At 41.7% G+C, this 22,699-nt stretch overlaps 1 protein-coding gene across 1 annotated transcript in view; it reads left to right on the top strand.

The window, feature by feature from the left end:
* The window catches only part of NHSL1 (NHS like 1), a 228,573-nt gene extending 206,094 nt beyond the window's left edge, over window positions 1-22,479 (top strand). Inside the window, exons 4-8 of the mRNA XM_088023737.1 lie at window positions 2,915-3,107; window positions 7,343-7,474; window positions 13,056-16,286; window positions 16,798-16,930; window positions 21,750-22,479. Coding sequence (XP_087879863.1) covers window positions 2,915-3,107; window positions 7,343-7,474; window positions 13,056-16,286; window positions 16,798-16,930; window positions 21,750-22,479 — 4,419 coding nt within the window. The remainder of the gene's footprint in view (window positions 1-2,914; window positions 3,108-7,342; window positions 7,475-13,055; window positions 16,287-16,797; window positions 16,931-21,749) is intronic.
* The last annotated feature ends 220 nt before the right edge of the window (window positions 22,480-22,699 follow it).

The following is a 22,699-nucleotide window of genomic DNA, read 5'->3' on the forward strand; positions in this document are numbered from 1 at the left end:
ATAGAATAGTAGGAGTTTAGGTAAGAGATAGCAGTGGGCCATTGGCAGATCACATAGGGCCTTGTAGGTCATAGTAAGGATGTTGGGGGCATTGAGCAGAGGAGCAACATGATCTGACTTAAATTTTAAGAGAGTCCCTCTGGCCTCTGAGAAATAGACTGTTGGAGTGGGAGGGTAGTCAACATAGACAGAAGCATGGAGACTAGTTAAGAGGCTAACATAATAATCCCCAGGAGCATTACAATATCCGTCTTACTGGAGTATTTATGATGTGTTGTGCCGTTGAGATGCAGGAGGTTTATCCTGTGCCCATTGCTGTGTTTATAAATACTAGGAGGGATAGGAGTCAGATCATTCTGGAAGTCATTACTGTCCGGGTTTTAATTTTTCTGGCAAAAAGACTAAAATGCAGTACTGTTTCATTGTGATAAGTTATCAATCCTGACACTATCAGCCAACTAAAAGCAAAGTAGGTTACTAGGGCTGATGAGCACCATTGAGATGCACACAAACTGTGAAACAGTGCTTCATTCACCTTCTCCCTTGGCAGACGTCACATGGAAAAGGGAGCCCTCTCTGCAGGATGTCACCCTGCTATTTATTCTCCATCAAGCTGCAGCTTTACTTTTCTTGCTGTTAAACCTCTTTCGTTAGCATGTGCTTCCCATGGCCTTCAAAGCTTGTGCCATATTTCAAGATGATCTGAAAAATTATTTCTCTGTGTACATCAGAAAATTGGAGTAACCGAGTTTACTAGGTTGAGATCAATCTTCAATGTCATGAAATTCTTATATAAAATTAGTTTTTATTTACTTGTGTGTGTGTGTGTCTCCATCTTAGGGGTAGAGAATATATAAGTCAAATTTTAAAAAGAGTGTTACAAGTGCAGAAAGGCTGGAAATTATTTATATCACTATGGCTTAGCTGCTGCTGCTGACCCCAAAATTCCCTTGATTGTCTTTCAAGGATCTGTAGGAGTTGTACCCATTTTCCCAGAGGTGGATCAAACATGAATGGATATGGTGTAATTTAGTATCATAATCAGAAGTCAGTAACATATGCTCATCATAAGTTGAGTGTATTTATTTGTCAGTTTAATTACAAACATTATTTCATTTTCCTTTGGTGGGAAAGAAACTAGAATATCATTTTACATGTTTTATATATCAATATAAAGTAAAAAATAGAGATGTTTAATTATGATTTATTTTATATCATTTATTTCCACAACACCTTTATTATTGGTAGTGTTTTTGCAATAAAAGAAAAAATTGGGTACCTGTCAATTCATGATTTTGCTTTCCTAAAGTCACATTTTATTCCCATTACCTTCATTTCCATAATATTTGTCATAGACATTTTCATCAGTATCATCTCAGAGGTCTTAAGAGTAGCTCTTTTGGAGGTTCAGGAGGTAAATGGATAATCCCCATTTTACAGCAAAGGAAACTTTAGGGTTCAGGAGCAGCCTGGAGGTCACTTGACTTGCAGGTATAAAGTGAATAGACTCTGGTCTTTGGATTCTTAGTCTAGACCCTGTCCCCAACGCCAAACCATTTTTGTTGGTTCTTCTTTAGTCTTTTTTAAATTTGTGGAGGGCTGGTAGTTGTAGAATAAAAGCAGGTATTTTGCAGTAAGATGAATCCAATAGTAATAAACAGTGATGACAGTGTTCTTCTAAGTGATTGAAATTTCTAACTGGTGCATTTCTGTAAATTTCTTACCAGTGTCCTCTTAGAAACTTGCATTAAATCCAGAAAGGTATCAATGCCTGCTTTTTAGAGATAGATGAATCCTCACAAACATAACATCGAATGAAAGAAGTAAGTTACCAAAGAGAATGTACACCATGATTCCCATTGGTCAAATACAGGCAAACAAAGCTATGGTTTTAGAAGTCAGCCACACAGTTACCCTGTGTGGTTTGGGGAGGGGAGTGTTGAACTGACTTGGGTGCTGGTGACACAGGTACTCCCTTGGAAAGGTTCATTGACTGTTTATTCTTAAGTAAAACTCTTTTAAATTTCTTATTTCCATAGGTGGAAGTTAGTCAAAATGCTTTCAACTCGAAGAGCTGTTCTTAGACATTTATTGTATGTTATAAACTGCCATTTCCCAACAAAAGCCAGTTACCCTTATTTGGTCATCATTGTTGTTTGTGAGCACATTGCATTTCTTTTGGGTTCTTGGAGCTGCTTTGCCAAGAATCAGCTGCCCAGCAGCCACAGTGAAGTCCATCAGAAAGCGCTTGCCAAAACAACCTTCTTGCTTATGCTTTTTAAGATGGTATGGGAAGAAAGATACTGAAGAAGGGCTCCCCAGTTAGGATGTTAATCTGTATCAAAACAGACCCTGCCAGTTCTGATAAGGGTCAAAGAGCTTCAGTCAGCTTCTTAGAATTTAACAATTTCACACTGATTTTTTTCATATAAATGGTTTCAGAAGAGCACACATATTTGAGCAACAATAGCTTCATCATTTCAGAAGTGTTCCTTGAGGTCGGTGCCTAAAAGATAAGATTGAGGCTAGAAATTACTGTGAGCAAATAAAATTTTAATAAAAATGGAAACCAATGGCCACAGCCATGATGTTTCTCTAGGCTTCTCGTGGTAAACTAAATCCATAAGCTTTCTGACCACAATAAATAGAGGAAAAGCAGGAAGAACTGAAAAGATGTTGTGGGTCAGCAAAACCTTTTGCAGTCCTTGTGGTTTAGGGACTAAGGCCACTGTGTGAATCATATATATAACCGGTCATGCTCAAGATGAGTTTCCTTGCAAACCATTGCTTCTTTCTTAAATGTTACCTTTTTTTGTTTGTTTGCTTTAAATCAGTTTAAAAAATTTTTTAAATAAGAAGTGTATTTTTAAATGTTTCTTCCAGCTGTTTACATCTTCTTCCTTTTTTTCCTCAGTGTTCTATTTCTTCATCAGAAGAAGAAAGATTTATTTCTATCAGGAGACCTAAAACGCCAACCTCAAGTGACTTCTCTGACCTTAATACTCAAACAAATTGGACCAAGTCACTTCCCTTGCCAACACCAGAAGAGAAGATGCGACAGCAAGCCCAAACAGTCCAGGCTGATGTGGTTCCCATTAACATAACTGGTATGCTTTGCTTTGCAGATAGCTTTCTAAACATACTTGGGATAATGACTTTGGCTTTTGTTTGTTATATGCTTTTAGCTCCTCATTTATACATCAAAGGTAAAAAGCTGTATTCTGGCTTCCTGCTCTTTGTTTAGTGAAAGGAATATTAAAACTTATAAGTGTGGATATGAAATATTTTTTGCTTGTTAGAGCACTGTGTTACCAAAGGTTGATATCATGGAATTCATCAAAAGTATGTGGGGTTTTTTTTCCACTGAATTACTTAAAATTTCTAATTTTAAATATTCTGTTTGAGAACATCTTCTAAACGTGGTCGTATGTACGAAAACAATGACATGTTTCCCTTCTAAAGGGCTATTTTATGTAGTATGTATGGAAGTGAAGAAATAACAGTTTTGTGATATTTCTAAATGATAGATTTTCCTACCTTTTTGTCTTCTCAAGTAGAAAAGGGAAAAATGGCTTAAAATAAGAATATCAAGTGAATTAACAATAAAAATTTATAAAAATATCATTTTAAAGTCAATAGGATGGTAAAATTATATTTTGATCCCCATAAATTTGAATTCTACAATTCAAATAAAAATCAGTTCCTTCTGAATATAAAGTTTTTAGACTATGTTATATTGTTGGATTATGAATATTGCCAAACATGAAATTCAAGTCCTTTTAGAATATTATGCTCAGATTTTAATCATCTGTGATATTTAAGGGGATGAACAACAAGATACATAGAGCTCAAAGGCAATATTTCACAAACTTAGAGGAGTTGTTAAAAGATGAAAAGTCAAAATTTTCTTGCTGTATTAGTTCCAGAGCTCACAAAGAAGATAGGTCAGTGGTTTGGGGGGTGTACCAGGTATAAAATAGATGTGTTAAGAGTTAACATTGGACAGGGTGTCCAAGAAAAACAGATTATTAATAATCATCATTGATAATAAGTCCATACAAAGCATGGCCTATAGGGCCAGAACCTGAACAGAACCAGGTGACCAATAAGGATGAATTTTCATAAAAAATTAAGATGGAAACCCACAGCACCCTTGCTATACTTCTAAAGCTACCACTTTTGACTGCTGTTAGAAAGGTTTGTACATATTGAGAGTTATTGAAGATTTTTTAAAAACTTTACAGATGTTTAAAAATTCCATTTAGAATAAAAATGACATCTCTTTTGAATCCTAGAGAAATTTAGTAAATAAGTGCATGAATTATTTTAAATTCCATGTACATTTTCCCATACTTACTGTACTTAAGCCTAAAAGAATAGCATAGTATTTTATTCCATTTTCTTTGCAAATAACATTGTTGATCTTTCCAAATGTGATTCTCAGGCACCTAGGTCATATCTTTTTAAGCTCATTTTTGTAAGTAGCTGTGTTTCAGAATAAAGTGTGTTTATTGCTTGATGGAATATGTGGACACATACTTTCTGTAAGAAAATGCATTACATTATTTGATTGATTAAATGTAGCAGAAACATAATTACATTATATATGATTAAATATCTCAGAAGTAGTATTATAAGTTAAGAAGATTGTGCTATGAAATACGACAGTCCTTAATGGAATTAGGATAAATACATTATCCTGAGATTAGGAAATTTAAAACAGAGTAACTATAGCTTCAGAAATAAAGAATTATTTGCAATGAAATGCATTGTAACGACAGTAGACAATGCCATTTCTTCGAGCTGTAATTCTCTCCTGTTGATGACTTAAGTGGATATGAATTACATAGAGTTTAAAAGGAGTCCTTCAGATACCACATAGGAAAGGTGAATGACAGTAAAGAAGCGAGCAATATGAGTTATGTCAAAAGCAAATTATTTTTGAGTGATTAACATTTTCCAAAATGTAATAATTAAATATAATACCTAATTACATATTTATTGATTTATCTTCTGGATCCATGTGTTCACATGCATACACATATATTTCATAAAGAGATGATTTTTCTAATATTCTGATATAAAGAAGCATTATATTTAAATTTTTCACTTTTAGCAATTAACATAGGTCATATAGCTTCCTGCTCTTTAAATGTTATATTTCTGAAGCCCTAGAAAACTTTTGAGACTAAAATGTAGCTTCCCATAGGGAATTGTCATATGTTCATTTATTTGGATGAACATCGACCCTCTAGTTTGATTTTTCAGTCAGGTTCAGCAGGGAGAAGAAATGTCGATAAATACACTATCCAGAGTAAAGCTGGCCAGGCATAGAGGTAGAACATTAGCACAATGAGCTGCCAGCCTGAAAATAATTTAATCCCTTTAGTCAGAGTCCTGTAGGGGTTCATCATGTTCTAGGGATTCTTCATGTTTCAAATGAAATGTATATATGTGTAGGTTTCATATTCTGCCATGTGGGATAACAAGTCTTCTACCTGGAAGATACAGTGGGTAAAGATGTTTCAACAGTTTTGACAAACTGGCTTTGTACTAATGTCTGAATTAGCTAAGTTTATTTCTAAGTAGTAACCATGACTAAGGCTGTTTTTCAATGAAAGGGAGTGATTCATTTCCTCTCAACAGGTATTTATTAAATGCCTACTTTGTGTCAGGCGTCAAACTGAGCGACGCAGGTGGTGCTAAGATATGTGAGTCATGGTACCTACCCTCCAGAAATGTTTAGTCCACCAGGAGGGACAGACCTTTTGGGTCATGATGCAAGATGGAGAGTTTGGTGCCTTTAACGGCGTATGTCTTAGATGTCCATTCTCATGGTTGGTTTCTTAATTTCCTTGGAGTTTGGGTGGTTTATCTTTTGTTTTTTTAGGAAGCAAAACTAGAGAGTAGATGTAACTATCAATGTTTTGTCTGTTCTTAATGCCTTGATACAAGGAAATTGTCTTCCTCTGCCACAGGAACTAATGGACCATTGAAGTCATGACTTGCCCCTTACAAGCACCATATATGCTATTGCGCATGATGATGCGTTTATCACAGCGATGGCACCTTCTGGTGTCTTACTGTCTTCTCTCAATCGTTTCTGGTTTTCTCCATTAGGAACAAAGTTGCAAGCATTTTCAAAGTTGCCAGCATTTATTTTTGTTGCTTCGTAGGTGAAATGTGTTTTGATCATTCAGATTTTTTAATCTGTATAGATTAGATAAGTTTCTATTTACAATTCATTCCTATTTAAATAGAGGATACACTCTTTACAACATACCCACTTTGAATGTATGTCAATATTGCTGAAAAGAGTGAATGTTTTATACTTTTTTTTTACAACATAAAAAGGATGGAAGTATATAATTTGTGTACATATATATTTTTAAAATCTCTTTTTGAGGAGAATAACCATTTAACAAAGACAGTGCTCTAAAACTTTCTTTAAATAAATTGGCAAATAATGTAAAGCAGACCAATCAGTAACTGATACTGTGTCATTTTATGGTTTCCCATTGGTGTGTTAATCACACAAGCTCAGAATGTAGAGATTAAAAAAAAGTCCTGTGGATGTGGCATTCTAGGTTTGATTGCAAAATTACTGGAAATGTCTGAATTAAGATCAATTGTAAAAGGTGATTATGAAATGGAGAGAAAGCAATTCAGCTTTAACAACAGCGTGCTACTGGGTCTCATTGTGGTAAAAGTACTTTATCATTATAAGGCTTTTTATTGGTCATGATAGTTGTATCTCACACCATAGCAATTACCAAATTGTCATTACCAATGTCCAAATTGTCACCTTCCCTGACTGAAAGAAAAAGCTCTTCATCCAAGAATCCTTGATTAAGTTGTTTGTATCATCACAGAGGACAAGACATAATATTGCTTTCTAGAGATAACCAAATGAACCCAATATGCCCATTGCCGTCTCATGTACGCTAATGTAAAGAGTGATTTCGGTGACCAGAGGGCCTATGTAAAACACTTCCAAAATGACCCATTTTTTAAATAACACGGAATCATTCTTCAAGTGTGTTATTAACAGATTTGCACTTGTTACCCCAGCATGTTTGCAAATGAGATCAAGGTATTTCCTTTGGAAGGACACACACCTGGAAATGAAAAAAAAAAGTAGCCTTATGATGATAATCTGCTTTCCTTCCTTTTTTTTTTTTCTTTTTTTTTTGTCCTTCAGCATTCATTCATCATCATATGACTGGCTAACATAATTATTAATACCTTCTTACCATTTTGCAACAAGCTTCTGGAAGAAAGTGCATGGTGTCGGCTTGCTTGAAAATAACATTGCTTTGCTTGTTCTACTACTCTATATTAGGGGAGAATTTCGATCGCCAGGCCAGCCTTCGGCGGTCTCTAATTTACACAGACACTCTGGTAAGACGACCGAAGAAAGTCAAAAGGAGAAAGACTATTACAGGAATCCCTGACAACATACAGAAGGAGCTAGGTATGGCTCATCAGAACTGTATTCTGTTGCCCCTCATTACTGCTCAGCATTACAACGCTAACCTCATCCTGGTGCTTATGAGATCAATACATTCTGATAGCCGTTTGGTGTCCCCAGAGCAACAGCTTCTCTCCTGAGTGAGGCACAGGGTGCAAGTCTTAACATCCTGTGCAGACGATTTGTTGAATTTTGGTAACAGGAAGAGCTTATATGAAAACTGTTAAGTGGGATGTTGGAAATGTATGGTAATGTCCTCATCTCTGTGAACCTTGCATATTGGGTATTTCCACAATAAAATTCACCTTTCATTTAGATCTAAAGTGTTCATAAAACTGAAAACTCATCCTAGGACTTCAAATTATGAATACGGACTTCACTAGTCATACTGACAGTGTTGGTGGCATTTTGTCATCAAAGAGACAGCAGTGTGGGATAATTAGTAAATTCCAGGACACTAGGAAATAGTCATTTGTGTTGGATAGTGTCTTAATGGAACTTCCAATGAAACAATGTCAATAGGTTTCTGGTCAGTACTTTTCAGCCTGTGATAAAAACAGCAAAAAAAAGACACCCCACTTTTGGTGGGGGTGCTGGTGGAGAGGGTTATTTACTTCATAATTCACTTACCTGAATTATTTCTGCTTATCTTTATAAATGCTTTGGATAATCCTTTCTTTGTACATTCAGTTCCTCTCTCTGGTTTTTAATGGGCCCATCAGGAATGTCTACAGAGGCAGCTGAGCATATCAGTCGGGGGCAGGCACTCTGATGCCAGGCTGCGTGGATTTGAACCCTAGCTCTGCCACTTACTCTCTGGGTGGCCTCAAGCTGGTTACTTTACCTCTCTGAGTCTACTTCCTCATTCAGATAATGTGGTTGGTGGTGCTAACAGAGCATATCTCATAGAGTTGTTTGAGGACTTAATGAATTTATACAGGTGAAGCACTTGGTGCCAGGTACTGTATGTTTACTCTATGTTAACATAATAGCTGCTTTTACAATTACTGCAGAGAACTTAATAATACCTGTTATGAAATTTGCCTCTTTGTCTTCAGCCAGCCTATGGAGGGATTTCCTTGTAGTTGCTTTCACCTGATGTTTTTACTTTTATTTACTCTTGAAGGTTATAGTCTAGAAATGCAGAATAATTATTTCTGAACATGCCCAGGAGCCTTTGAGTGAAAATGGGATTACCCTTGCTATGGTGATCTATCTGTTACAGCACTTTGAGGTGGCATTGCGGCTTCCGAGTGCTACAGATGTTGTTCCCATGTGTTTTTTCCCCAGTACCCCTGCTTAAATGCCTTGTATTAGGGATGGAAGGCTCATTCTTCTTTCCCTGGTATTCCCTCTTTTACTGCCTTCCGGTTCTACAGTATGTATGCTCCGCCTTGCAGAGTGAAGCCACAGTGGGACAAGAATAGCAATGCTCTGCTTTTGCTCTAGGTAGTTCCAGTGACCCCGATGACATACAGGTGCCTGTCTTATTTCGTAACGCAGGGTTTTATCACATACAAGACTTACACAAGACTGCATCCACAGGATTTATGAAATCTGTCTTTGGTTCGTGCCCCTGCATCTGCTTCCAGATCTGGGCCAGCCCTCCTGGATCTCATTCTTTCAGACTCTTTTATTATTTTTTTTTTTCCTTTAGGTGACAGCTAACTAATGTGAGAAACTAGTACATACTCTTTTGTTCAGTAGATGCTTAATGGGCTAATTTCTTACAGCACTCAGGTAATGTTTATATTTTAACTGATCTTGTAGGGGACATTCTTTAACCTGAAGGAATGACTTTAAAGACAGATCCTTTGTAAGATAACAAGGTTGATATTTTGAGGTAGTCTACATTTCAGTGGCTGTACATCAAAATAGGTGAGTTTTGGATGGCTTTGTACAAAGAGTATAAGAATAGTTTGGACCAGGTAAAGATATATATACACACAAGTATTCAGCATGAATTCTCTCTCTGTGTGTCTCCCCCCCCCACACTCTATATATGTATATATGTATATGATTTCTAGAACCTCAGAAATAAGAACTTTTATCACTTTTATTACTAAACCAACCAGTATGGAGCCAATAACTTGGTTGCCTCTTTGACCTTGCTAGAATGATCTGATCAGCTAGGTAAATCATGTCTTCTATAATTTTATTTTTAAAATAAATGATTAAGTCCCTGGGGCCCATGTTCATTTCTCTTTTGCATGTAATATAGAAACACCAGTAATGCTGGAGGAAAGAAAATAGCTTTCCCACATCATTGCATTGTGATTGCCAAACAGGAGACGGTTGATGTCATTTCATAGTCAGTGACATGTCCTGGATCCTAGCTGGTGGTCAACTGAGACAGTTGCATCTAAGTTAGAGCTACTTAAAAAAAAAAAGAAAGAAAAAGACAAATAACAATGTAGTTTTATACATAGGCTAGTTGGGAGGATTGATAGAGTAAGGGAAAATAACATTTAAATACAGTAACATTTAGCAGAAAATTTGGATCATACTTTTTTTTCATTTTATGACTTCTGGTTGATCTTCCCCTTTCTCCCCAATATTTTGTACTTACAGGGTATGTGGTGTTTCAGAGTTTTGTACTACCTAACTAATGAGTCTCAAAAACAGACAGTCTTTTCCTTAAAAAAAATTAGTCTTTTCTAGATATGAAACGTAGGGAATTTGTCAAACAGATTAGATAAAAAGAGAAATGATTATCTGAAAAAAAGACATTCACTAGGAAAGATACTTGCTATTCACGAGACCTTGAGAAAGTTGATTGTGCTTAATTCTATGTGGTTTTCACTTCAAAATCCATATAGTGGACTCTAGAGGTGAGCCACTTTATAATGCTAAGTCAAGGTATGATATTTATTGTTTCAAGCAGTTTATGGCTTATAATTTGTTGCCTTCCATTTAAATGAACCAGACAAAATTTCTGATTTTTTTCTTTACTCTTATTATCTTAAATGTACATAGAAACATATTTGAACAACCCACCACGAGTTTTCATCTTCTAGGATCAGGATCATTTTGTTGTTACATAATTATATTTGGCTACTGAATAGTTTGGGTACTCCTGGAACAATAGCTCTTCCCCAAGCAGAAAAAAATTTCATTGAAAGGAATTCCCCTCTTGGGGCACCTGGATGGCTCAGTCGGTGAAGCATCTGCCTTTGGCTCTGGTCATTATCACAGGGTCCCTGGATCAAGGCCCCCGTGGCGGGCTCCCTGCTCAGTGAGGAGTCTGGTTCTCCCTCTCCCCCTGGCTCATGCTCTTCCCCTCTCTCTCTCAAATAAATAAATAAAATCTTTAAAAAAATAAAGGAATCCCATTCTGAATAATTATTGATAGTTTGTACTAAGAACATTAAGAAGAGCATGAGACCAGACACAACTTTTTAAGAATTCACATATTAAACCTTAAATTAACTAACCTGTAGATATCTGTCATCATATTTTTTACATGTAAAAACATGTTTTTTAAAATTCGACATCCTTGTAGTATTGTGTAATAAGTAAAAAATATATATAATTATTTCTTTACATTATACTGTAAAATCAGATACATCCCATCAAGATTTTTCGCAGCACCTCAGAGGTCTATATTTGTTTGCAGATCTCTTTTTATAGTCTGTTTCTGTTATTTAGTTCTAGTCAAGGTAGCATTCATTTGTGTCCTGTAATATGTAATACTTTTTGTACTATGAAAATATTAGAGGATCTGTTTTGGGAGTAGAACTTCAGTGGTCCCTATGATCAATGATAGGAGTTGTTTTTTACATGTATTTTTAAAGGTCTTCAGAAAAACGTCATTATTTTAATAAAGTTGTGCTGGGCTGTAGATGGTGAAGAAATGGCTATATGGTTTCATGTTCAGAATTCTTACCTGAGAGAATCAGTACATTGTTTATGGCCCTTACAGACAGTTCAAAATCTACCACTGATCTCATGCAAAAACGACTGCAGTTTTGAAAGAAAAAGCTATTAATATCCATTGTTGAATGGAATAAGGTATCTTGAATATTTGGAGCCAAACTGGTGCAAACTGATACAGCCAAACAAGTCAATTTCCCACCTTCTGAAATCCCAAGTGGCAATAACATCATCTTTTGTTTTCCAAAGTGGATTTCTCTCCTGCTCCTGCCCATTGGCCCACTTCCCTTTCTAAGGGAGAACCTTATGTGTATGTGTGTGTGTCTGTTTCTGTCTGTCTGTCTGCAGTGAGTGTGCCTGGCAGAAGGTAGGGGGAGGAAGTAGATGCTCTCTGCTAAAAGATACAAGTATGAAAATATTCTCCATCATCACAAGTGAAGGAACAAGCACTTTATGCTTTATTCTTCATAGGATGACATCTCCTTTGTGGTTCATATAGGAACATCACTGCCATATTTGTAATATCCTTTGCTATTCAGATGAGCAAAAGGCTTTATATCCAGTCACGGGCATGTGGTTAATTCATGTGGGATAGAGAGGAGTTCCCAGGAATCCTATCACTACCAGTATCCTTGCCCAGGTGAACAGTGATGCCCGCAGCACTCAGCTTGCATTGCTCAGCAAAGCCCATACTTGAGATTTTTTTAAGTTTTTGAAACAATGTAGAGAGAAACTGGTTATGCTGTTATTTTTTAAGATTTAATGTATCCTAATGGTTACTGTGCATGAATTGATTCTCTCTCTCTCTCTTTAGGCTTTGGTTAAGTTGTTGGTTTCATGATTTTTTTTTTTTTTTTTTTTTTTTTAGCTTCTGTTCCTTTCTAGGTAGCTTGAAATCTGTTATCTACACTTAAGGGTTTTTTTCTCATCCATTTCCCTCTCTGTTTGGCCCTCTTTATGCTTTTTTTCTTTTTCTTTAAATATACCTACTCTCAGTTTGGTTGTAAAGCTCCAAGAAATGAATAACCCTAATTGGAGGAAATGCTCAGTGGATCAGTTCCTGCTGCTTTTTCCCCACCAGAACACAACAGATTGCTATTGGATTTTGAATGTCACTGACAGACAGATGACAACGGTGTAAGATGAATAATGAAATGTTTGAGACACAGATGGGCCTGTAAATCATTTTTTCTTAGGATTTCCTTCTGATATAAAAAAATTAATGTAATTAACACCATTCTATAGCAGTATCCGTTGTAAATGGTCTCTGTAGCCTACTGTTGAACCACTCCATTCATCTGTCTTTGGGAAAGACGGTCACAGCTTGATAGATGCTCTGCACAGTCACCTGGTGGGTGGTGGGCCACCTTGAAACCTATACCAAAAGGAGGTTATTTGAAAAGTAAATCTTCCACCGAGCACTCAGCCTTGATCTCAAAAGAGAGTAACTGAGAATTCCATATGTAGCCTTAATTTACAGGAGGATTTGAAGTACAAATCAAGAAAAGTACATGAAATTCATACCGAAGGTTTTTACGTTAGGAGCTGTCAGTAAGTATTTAAACTCACTCAGGTGCCTCCAGGAGAAAAAAAACTAGACCAAATAGAAAATACACATATTTTGAAGTACAGCAGGGTAAGAAGGGGTGAAGGGACAGGTAGTGAACTCAGATATTTTTAGATAACAGGCCTCTTTCTGCTTTATCTCCAGCATCGGGCACTGGCCAAGATGATGTCGGTGGTCACTCAGGATACTCCCCAGACCACTGCTCCACACTAGGAAGGCTTGATAGCTGTCGGTCTGCTGGGCTGCGCTCAGAAACCAGGGACTCCAGCTGTCAGACTGAGGAAGTGAAAGTTGTACCACCTTCCATGAGAAGAATCCGGGCACAGAAGGGGCAAGGCATTGCTGCCCAGATGAGCCACTTCTCCGGCTCCTCTGGGAACATGTCTGTGTTGAGCGATTCTGCGGGCATTGTGTTTCCTTCTCGCCTCAACAGCGATGCTGGTTTCCACAGTCTCCCACGTTCTGGGGCGAGGGTGAGTGTTCAGTCCCTCGAGCCACGGCTGGGTGCCCTGGGCCCCACAGAAGACCTGGATGGCGCTTACCCCTACCAGAGCGGTCACAACCCACAAGGAGATGAAAATTTAGGAGGTGCCTCAAGGACTGGAATGCCTTTGAGGCCCAAGTCCCAGGAGCTGAGGCATTTTGAGAATGTCATCAGCCCAGCGTGTGTGGTCTCTCCTCACGCCACCTACTCCACCAGTATCATCCCAAATGCCACACTCTCTTCCTCTTCGGAGATGATTATTATTCACACTGCTCAGAGTTCCGGACCACTGGACAGTAAAATTACCAGCTCCTCTTCATACACAAAGATCAAATCCAGGGACCACCTCCTCTCCAGGCATGCTAGTAAAGAGGATCGTCAGTCTCCCAGTGGGAACTGGACGGAGGGTCACCCCAGCATTCTTTCACAGGCCTTAGATCATCCCCATTCCCCTGCTGCAACCACGCTGTTGTCCCTCTGTGACTCAGCGGTCTCTCTCAATACTCCAGCAAATCGGGAGAATGGATCCCAAGCCATGAGCTATAACTGTAAAAACAACCTGAGCTCTCCAGCCCACACCCAGGATGTGGATGGCAAGAGTGAGTCCAGTTATTCTGGAGGCACGGGGCCTGGCAGCTCGGAGCCCTGGGAATACAGTGCCCCTGGTAACGGGCAGGCATCCCCACTGAAGGCACATGTGGCAGCCCCTGGCTACTCCACTCCCGGAAGTAACGTGAGCAGCTGCAGTTTGGACCAAACCTCCACCAAAGATGATGCCAGGTCCCTGTATTCAGAGGAGCACGATGGCTACTACACGTCTGTGCACCCCGACCCGGAACACGGATCTGGAAACCGGTACAGTAGCGATGACTTTGGGAACCCCAGGCACAGTGTGGTCAATGTTTTTGATGGGAGAGCTCAGAAAAACCAAGGGGACCGGTCACACCACCATGACAAGTCCCTTTCGCGAAACATCTCTTTGAAGAAAGCGAAGAAGCCGCCTCTGCCACCCTCTCGGACGGACTCCCTGCACAGGATTCCCAAGAAGGGCGTCCAGTCGAACGGGCAGGCTCTGAATGAGAGCCTGATTGCCTCGCTCCAGCACTCGCTGCAGCTGAACCTCCCGGGCAAGGGCGGCAGCTCGCCCTCCCAGAGCCCCTGCAGTGACTTCGAAGAGCCCTGGCTGCCTCGCTCCCGCAGCCAGAGCACGGTGAGCGCGGGCAGCAGCATGACCTCGGCCACCACCCCCAACGTCTATGCCCTCTGCGGGGCCACGCCAGCGCAGAGCGACACGAGCAGCGTCAAGTCCGAGTACACGGACCCTTGGGGTTACTACATTGACTACACCAGCATGCAGGAAGACCCCGGGACCGCAGGTGGGAGCTGCTTGGCAGTCAGCGGCGCACCAACAGGGAACGGGCCAGTCCACCACGTCCAGGAGGGAGGCAGGACTGTGATGCCCCAGGTGCCTGGTGGCTCCGTCAAACCAAAGATCACATCGCCGGAGAAGCCCCACAGAGTCACTTCTCCGTCCAGTGGGTATTCCAGCCAGTCGAATACACCCACAGCACTCACCCCTGTGCCTGTGTTTTTAAAATCAGCGTCACCAGCGAACGGGAAGGGGAAGACCAAGCCCAAGGTGCCAGAAAGGAAGTCCTCTCTGCTATCTTCAGTATCCATCTCCTCCTCGTCCACGTCTCTGTCTTCCAATACTTCCACGGAAGGAAGCGGGACCGTGAAGAAGCTGGATTCAGTGCTGGCCTCTCCCCTTGCTGCTGCCCCTCTCCCCTCTCTTCCCTCACCATGTCCCGCCGACAGGTCTCCTTTCCTTCTTCCTCCCCCACCTTTAGTAGAGTACCCCGACGGCTCTCTGCCTCGGTCTCCCCTCTTCCCCCCTCCACCGCCAGAAGTTCTCACCCCCTTCTCTCCCCCCACCAGCACATGCTTTCCTCCCCCCGCCACGGCACCTAGCCCCCTTACTCTGGGTGCACCTGCTTCCCTGCCGCCCGCCCCCGCTTCTGGACCCTCCTCAGCTCCCCCGCCTGCCCCACCCCTTGACCCCAAATGGATGAAAGATGCCAGGCCTTCTTTCAAAAAATCTGGCCAGCCAGATTGCTCCCGGGAAGCCTTTCGGCAGCCTTCTAGCAAGGAGGAAGGCAGCAGACCCCCCATGCCCCTGATAACCACTGAAGCGTTGCAGATGGTACAGTTGAGGCCCGTGAAAAAGAACTCAGGAACCGAGCAAGCACTGTTATATGAACAAGTATCTCAGGAAAAAGTAACTCCGGTTGTTCCCCAGTATCATTTAAAGCCATCTGCTTTCTTGAAATCCCGAAATAGCATAAATGAAATGGAGAGTGAAAGCCAGCCTGCCTCTGTGACAAGCTCGCCACCAACTCCTGCCAAGAGCTTGAGTCAGGGTCACCAGAACGGTGCAGCCGAGCGTGGCCTCCCGAGCCACAGCCCGGGCAGCACCGGGGAGGCAGAGACTGGGCCCAGCCCCAGGGCCAACCCACGCCAGGAGCCCCCCGGCCCTTCACCCAGCAGGAAGCCACCCCCCATTTCCAAGAAGCCCAAACTGTTCCTCGTGGTGCCACCTCCGCAGAGAGACTTCACAGTGGAGAACGTGAGCAGAGCATCACCCAGCCCCACGAGGAGAGAGGCAACAGAGAGTTGTAGAGCCGGGGCTGCCGCTGAGGAGACGGGCTCTGGCAGCTTGGTTCTTGAGGGAGGAGCCACAGGATCTGCATCCCCGGGTAGAGTGAAAGCCAATGTCCCCATGGTGCAGCCCGATGCCGCGCCAGCCCCCTTGCAGGAGGAGCCAGGTGCCGAGAACGGTGCAGACGGTGGGGGCAACGTGGAGAGCTGCCTGTCGCTACAGGACGGAGGGCGTGAGTATGCTTTTCTCTCATTCCGCTCCGACCATATGCAGCGAGGCACAAGAGAGGGCTAGTGTGTGCTCCCGGGAAAGCCAGCAGCATGCGGGCTGCCCGTGCTGCCTCACACTTCGGTTACCAACTTGGCATTTTATGAAAAAAAAAAAAAAAATCTAAATCTCAGGGTATTGCGTACTGAACGTCAGAAAATAGAGGGGTAGGGTGGTCTGCAGGAGACAGGGTATTAAATAGGAGTGAGCAGTGATCTCCCTTCTGGAGAGCTGCAGAGAAATGTTACAACAAAATTTAAGAGAGATTCATTCAGTAGGAGTTCTAGACTTCAGCAGAGAAGAATGAGCTTTGGCTCTCGTGATCAAAATAAAAGATCAGATGACAGACCCTGTTGCCTGCCTTGCCCTGTGGCTCCTCCGTTAGCGGGAATGGCAAGCACAGCATAGCGGGAAGGCTGGCTGAAGACTGAAATTCAAGTCACTTGTGTGAGCTGCGTGTGTTTGCTTCTCTGTAGCTGGGGTTCCAGAGCCTGACACGGCTGGACCTTCCTCGGAGGCCTGTGACTTCCTCAGGGATGAAGGGAGTGATGAGGTGATGACCCCCAGTAGACCCCGGACCACAGAAGACCTTTTTGCAGCTATTCACAGGTATCTAAAACTCCTTCCTCTTAATTTTGATCAACTCTACGAGTCTACCCTTCTGAATGGTTCCTCAGTTTGTCTTCCTTGAGTTTTTTCTCTGTCACCCATTAGCTTGATTATTTATTTTTAGTGTGTTTCTATATTTTTATTTCCTCTGACTCCCAATTTCTGTTTTACTTTGTTCCACTGATTTTTATGATGATGTGGGGGGACAGAGACTCCATGTGGTGCCTTCTGCTCGGCACTGCGCTTGGTGGCAAGAAATGCAATGTGTCAGTCATATGACGGAGTATTTTACAAGAATTGGATTCGAGCAACCGATAGTCCAGTCCAGGATGAGCGATGCTGTGTTTTGTGGACATAAGATACACAGACCAGCTCTACAGGACTTTTTTCCTAAAGGGGTTTTTATTTATTTTTTTTATTTTTATTTTACAGAAATAGGATTTTTTAGTGCAGTTGTCTTTGGCTACTTAAATGTTTCAATACAAGAATACAATCTTTTCCCAAAGCAGGAGCGGAAGGAATTAAATTTGTTTGTTAGTGTATACTGTTAGTGCCATCTACTGGCGTGAGAAATTGTTGGGTTTTAAAAAAAAATGTAAATTTTTCAAAATAACTGCCTGAACTGTTTTGCATATGGTCACCTTAGAGAGTGAATATGTATTAGCACGAAAACTATGTATATTACCTTTTTTCTGGTTGTCAACAGCCTGTACTCACAACAGTGTCGTTTTAAGAATAGAAAGATTGTATACGTGCAAGGACTTTCAACCACAATGCTATATAAACCCTTGCTTCCTTCTTGACTTCTTTACCACAGTACTTTCAAATAATTCTTATGAATGTCCTTATGCTGCCAAGGCCGTATACTGCGCTGAATGGAGTTACCTTTTTTTTTTTTCCTGAAACAGAGAATCCTAAAAAATCATTTGATTCTCTATGTAAACAACCTTGTATCAGGACTGTTTCCCCAATTCTTGGAATCTAACTGAAAAGGCTGTTGCGTGAGATGAAAAGCATAGGGCTGTCCTGATTTGAAATCCCCCATGCAGCATATAAATATCTAACTTGGGGGAGAGGGGTGGAACCAAGCTGGGGAATTAGGTGTTTGTCAAGAATTTTGTTCTTTACCTCTTGGCCCTAGTATTGGTATAATATCCCAAGATATCCTAAAGACTGCCTCTTTAACATCATCTGACTGGGGCGCCTGGGTGGCTCAGTTGGTTGAGCGACGACTGCTCACGTCATGATCCTGGAGTCCCGAGATCGAGTCCCGCATCGGGCTCCCTGCTCAGCAGGGAGTGTGCCTTTCCCTCTGACCTTCCTCTCCTCTCTCTCATACTCTCTCTCTACCATTCTCTCTCTCTCTCTCAATAAATAAATTAAAAAATCTTAAAAAAAAAAACAAACAAAACCAAAAAATCATCTGACTGGTATCTTTGATCTCATTAGAAATAAAGAGGTAAATGGTAGATATTCATCCTTTCTGATGGCTGAGTAAAATTAAAGAGGGCACGTGATATGATGAGTACTGGTTTTTTTTTATATTCAACTAATGAATCATTGAACATTATATCAAAAACTAATGATGTACTATACCTTCACTACTTGAATTTAAATAAAAATCAAACAATCAAGTAAAAAAAGAAAGAGGTAGTTTCTTATTAAATTATTTCTCAGAACAGTGAAATGAAAATGCTACATCCTTTGAAACCAACTTTAGTGGCATGTCTAGAAGTAGTTTGCACAGATGTTTCTAAGTCTAATCATGCTAGACACATAACAAGCACTCAATAAATATTTTCTGAATTAAATGAAACCAATTGGAATTTAACTCTTAGGAATTCTCCCAAGACTCAGTGTCTTTCATTTAGTCTGGAATGCACTGGGTTGCTAAACATGGAGGCATATATATTTATAGTAGCAGTCCGCAGAGAAGGCGCATTGCTGGTTGCTTTGTGTACTAAATACTTGGTCTCGGTGAGGAACCCAGCTGTCGTGGGGCCAAGTTACTATGTGCTTTTCTGAAAAATATGCCAAAGGTCGCGTCCATATTTTACTTTGGGAAGCTCCTTAAGGCACCGAGAAATCTGTGGTTTCTCCTACTAGTGAATTCTATCTACTGCAGATGTGGAAATCAGCCAGTCTCTATTATTCTCTGTACACATGATCAAAGTAAAGGCCAAGTATGGATCACAAAGAGAGCAAGGACACCTGCTAAGTTTTGTTTTAATGTATTAGCAGACATAAGAAAAATCCATGTGAAGTCTGAGATTTTTAGGGCTTTATTTTGTGTGTGTGTGTGTTTACTTCTTTTTTTTTAAATTTTTTTATTGTTATGTTAATTACCATACATTACATCATTAGTTTTGGGCTTTATTTTATGTTCTTCAGCACCTAAGCTAATAATTTAAAAGAAAGAATATCTAAACTGCACCACAGCTTTCAAATTTTATAATGCAAATTAATTCACTTCAGATTTAAAGCCAGATGGAAAATGTAGAACACCAGTTGAGGTGTGAAATTTTTATATTTATTGAAGTAATTAGTTTTCAGGCCAGTGTTAACTGAGCACTTTTTATAGCCATCTTCTTTAGAAATACACACATGTGTGCAGTGTGTACACACACATATACATATGTATATGCAGAGAATTCATATGTTTAGATTTAATCCTCATTTTCAGGGGGCAACTGCTCTTGAGAAACAACAAAACTTTTATAATTTCCCATCTCCTCTCTTAATTTGAAATCCACAGTTAAAGGCCGTAACTTGAATCAAGTGTACCCATGGCTTGATGTGTGGGTCTCAGCACACCCTCACCTTTTAAAAACCAAACAAAAACTGAGGCTACAAAGCAGTCCCTGCAAGAATCAGATGAACGGAGGTGCTTTTGAGAAGGAGCCTCTACAGGTTGTGAGGTCATGCACTATAGGTGGAAAGACACTCTACCGCGTCCTAGTTCTTGTATGAAGCTGTGTGGCTTCAGTCTTTGGCCTCACCTTCTCTGGTCAGACCAAACGAGCTAAAGTCATTTCCAGCCCTAAGATTCTGAGATGTTACTACTTCTGGGGTTTTTGTCGGCTGGTCGTTAATGTATTCCAGAGCGCCACTCTTCGTTGACAACTGAGCAGAGCCATCGACCTAAAGTCTCACAGGCCAGGCTCTGCAGTCTCAAATGGGCTGGTGCCACGTCAGCTCTGGCCACCCTTCAGTCTTTGTTTTCAGTCCTCACCACTTCCTGTCTTCTGCTTTGGGGGCTTCTTTTTGGCCAGAAGCCTGGAAAGGGCCCATCCTCCCCTGTACCTGGGTGTGCAGGCCAGGTCAAAACAGCCCTGAAGCCTGGCCTGGTGGCAGGAAGGAAGAATTGTATTTCCCTAAATGACACTCCTCCATGCCTGACACTTCATGGCTGTTATTTGCTTTCATCTTTATTGATAAAGTGTGAACTCTCTACTATTATTTGCCTTTCCAGATAGGAAACTGGATCAGAAACTTTAACTTGCCCAAGGTCACAGAGCAAGGAAGCTTTAGTGTGGGATTTAACGCAGGTCTGTGTGACTCCAGGGGTTCTTTATCGCATTTAGTCCTCACAAACCTATGTACGAAAGCTAAGTTGCAGCATAGGTGAGTAGCTTGCCCAAGCCAGAAGTTGGTAGCGCTCATATTCAGTTCTTCATCTGTATATAAAATAGCATCCTCTTTCTCTTTCCCTGCTGCACATTCTAGAATTTTATAGCAAACAAAGAGATACAGCCATGTCTTTATTTTATTAAATGTACCGAGTTTCCTTAAAGAACCTGCACTTAGCCAAGGGATTCCTTGCAGACTGAGTTGTTCTTATGAAGAGACCAGCAAGGGGCCCCTTGGCTCATCTGCTTTATTACCCCTGAGTCACTCTCAGTACAAAACATATGGAACAGTGAGGTTCTTAGAGACTTGAGGACAAGAAACACCTCCAGGAAACATTTTACTTTGCCTAAAGGCCCTCCTCTCTTTCACATTCCACCCACATTCCTTAGATTTTCTTGATGGGTTAGAGGTTTTCTGAAGTCAGTCAGGCAACAGGATGTGGTGTGGAAGGCTCACTCTTGTTTTCTGGAAAACTGGATTTCGAGACGTTGACATACGGTCCAGTAAGAGCCAAGGAAGACTGGTTTTATGTCAAACTCTAGAATGACTTAAGAATGCAGAGTTGTAGGGTCGTTCTAGAACCTGAGGTGGGAGCTTACCTCAGGATAGGGGATATTCTGGGGGTTTGGCTTACCTGTTCGCCAAGGGCTAGGACCAAGCAAGAAAAGAAAGAGTAGAAAAAAGGATGGTCAGCACTGAAATGCTCTCAGGATCTGTCCAGTATAGGAGAGTTAGATAAAATATGACAATTATTCGAAACTTTTGAAGTGATCCTCACCAAAATAGGTTAATAGGATGTCTGAGATGTGTTTCAAAATAATCCAGTGAGGGTTGAGATGAAAGAAAGATGGCCATAAGTTAATCATTATCATAGATGGGTCAGGGGCTCACATGATAATACAGTGAACTATTAAAGTAACTCTTTTTTTTTTTTAAGATTTTATTTATTTATTCATGAAAGACAGAGAGAGAGAGAGAGAGAGAGGCAGAGGGAGAAGCAGGGAGCCCGACATGGGACTCGATCCCAGGACCCTGGGATCACGACGAGCCGAAGGCAGACGCTTAACCATCGGAGCCACCCAGGCGCCCTAAAGTAACTCTTAATAAATGGTGACGTAAGCATGCAGTATGACTGACATCCCGTGGCCCACTGGGAATTAACATTTATCTTAATGTTATTAAATCTCAGATCCAAGAGGAAAGTCCTCGGCCGTAAAGATTCAGATGATGATCACTCCCGAAACCATTCTCCCTCCCCTCCAGTGACACCCACCGGTGCCGCCCCCAGCCTGGCATCCCCAAAGCAAGTGGGCTCAATTCAGAGAAGTGTCCGTAAGAGCAGCACCAGCAGTGACAACTTCAAAGCTCTGCTGCTAAAAAAGGGGAGTCGGTCAGACACCAGTGCCCGCATGTCTGCAGCTGAGATGCTAAAGAACACAGACCCTAGATTCCAGAGGTCAAGGTCAGAGCCTTCTCCAGACACGCCCGAGAGCCCATCCAGCTGCTCCCCAAGCAAGAACAGGAGGGCCCAGGAGGAGTGGGCCAAGAACGAAGGCTTGATGCCTCGGAGTCTGTCCTTTTCCGGCCCCAGGTACGGCCGCAGTCGGACTCCACCTTCCGCAGCCAGCAGTAGGTACAGCATGCGGAACCGGATCCAGAGCAGCCCCATGACTGTCATCTCGGAAGGCGAGGGGGAGGCCATGGAGCCTGTAGACAACAGGGCTCTCTGGGCCCTGGGCGCTGCGAGGGGATGTTCCTCGGATGGACTGGTGGGGGGTGAAATGGACAAGGGCAGCCTGCTCTGTGGCGGGGAGCCCGCCGCCTCGCTGCAGGCACAGGGTCCTGGCCCCGCAGGAGGGACGGTCAGCGCCCAGAGCACAGGTCCAGCAGAACAGTGTCGTCTGCGGGAAGACAGCTAAGGACATGAGTGTGAATCTCCCAGGTAACGGTGAGGGAGGCGCGCAACACGTGGCTCTAGGAAAGCCTGACAGGTGCCCTTCCCTGCCTGGTTCGTGGATCCCACCCAGCGTTCATGTGGTGGGCCCAGGCGCTGCCACCCCGGCAGCGGAAGGCGAGCATCCCGTAGGACTCACTTGGCACTTGCCCTGTGGCTTAAAAGCAAGTAGAAGCTTAACTTCT

The sequence above is a fragment of the Eumetopias jubatus genome, unplaced genomic scaffold (assembly GCF_037043125.1).
Source record: "Eumetopias jubatus isolate StellerSeaLion01/CBP00866 unplaced genomic scaffold, mEumJub1_p1.0 scaffold_6, whole genome shotgun sequence".
NCBI classification, from domain to species: Eukaryota; Metazoa; Chordata; class Mammalia; order Carnivora; family Otariidae; genus Eumetopias; species Eumetopias jubatus.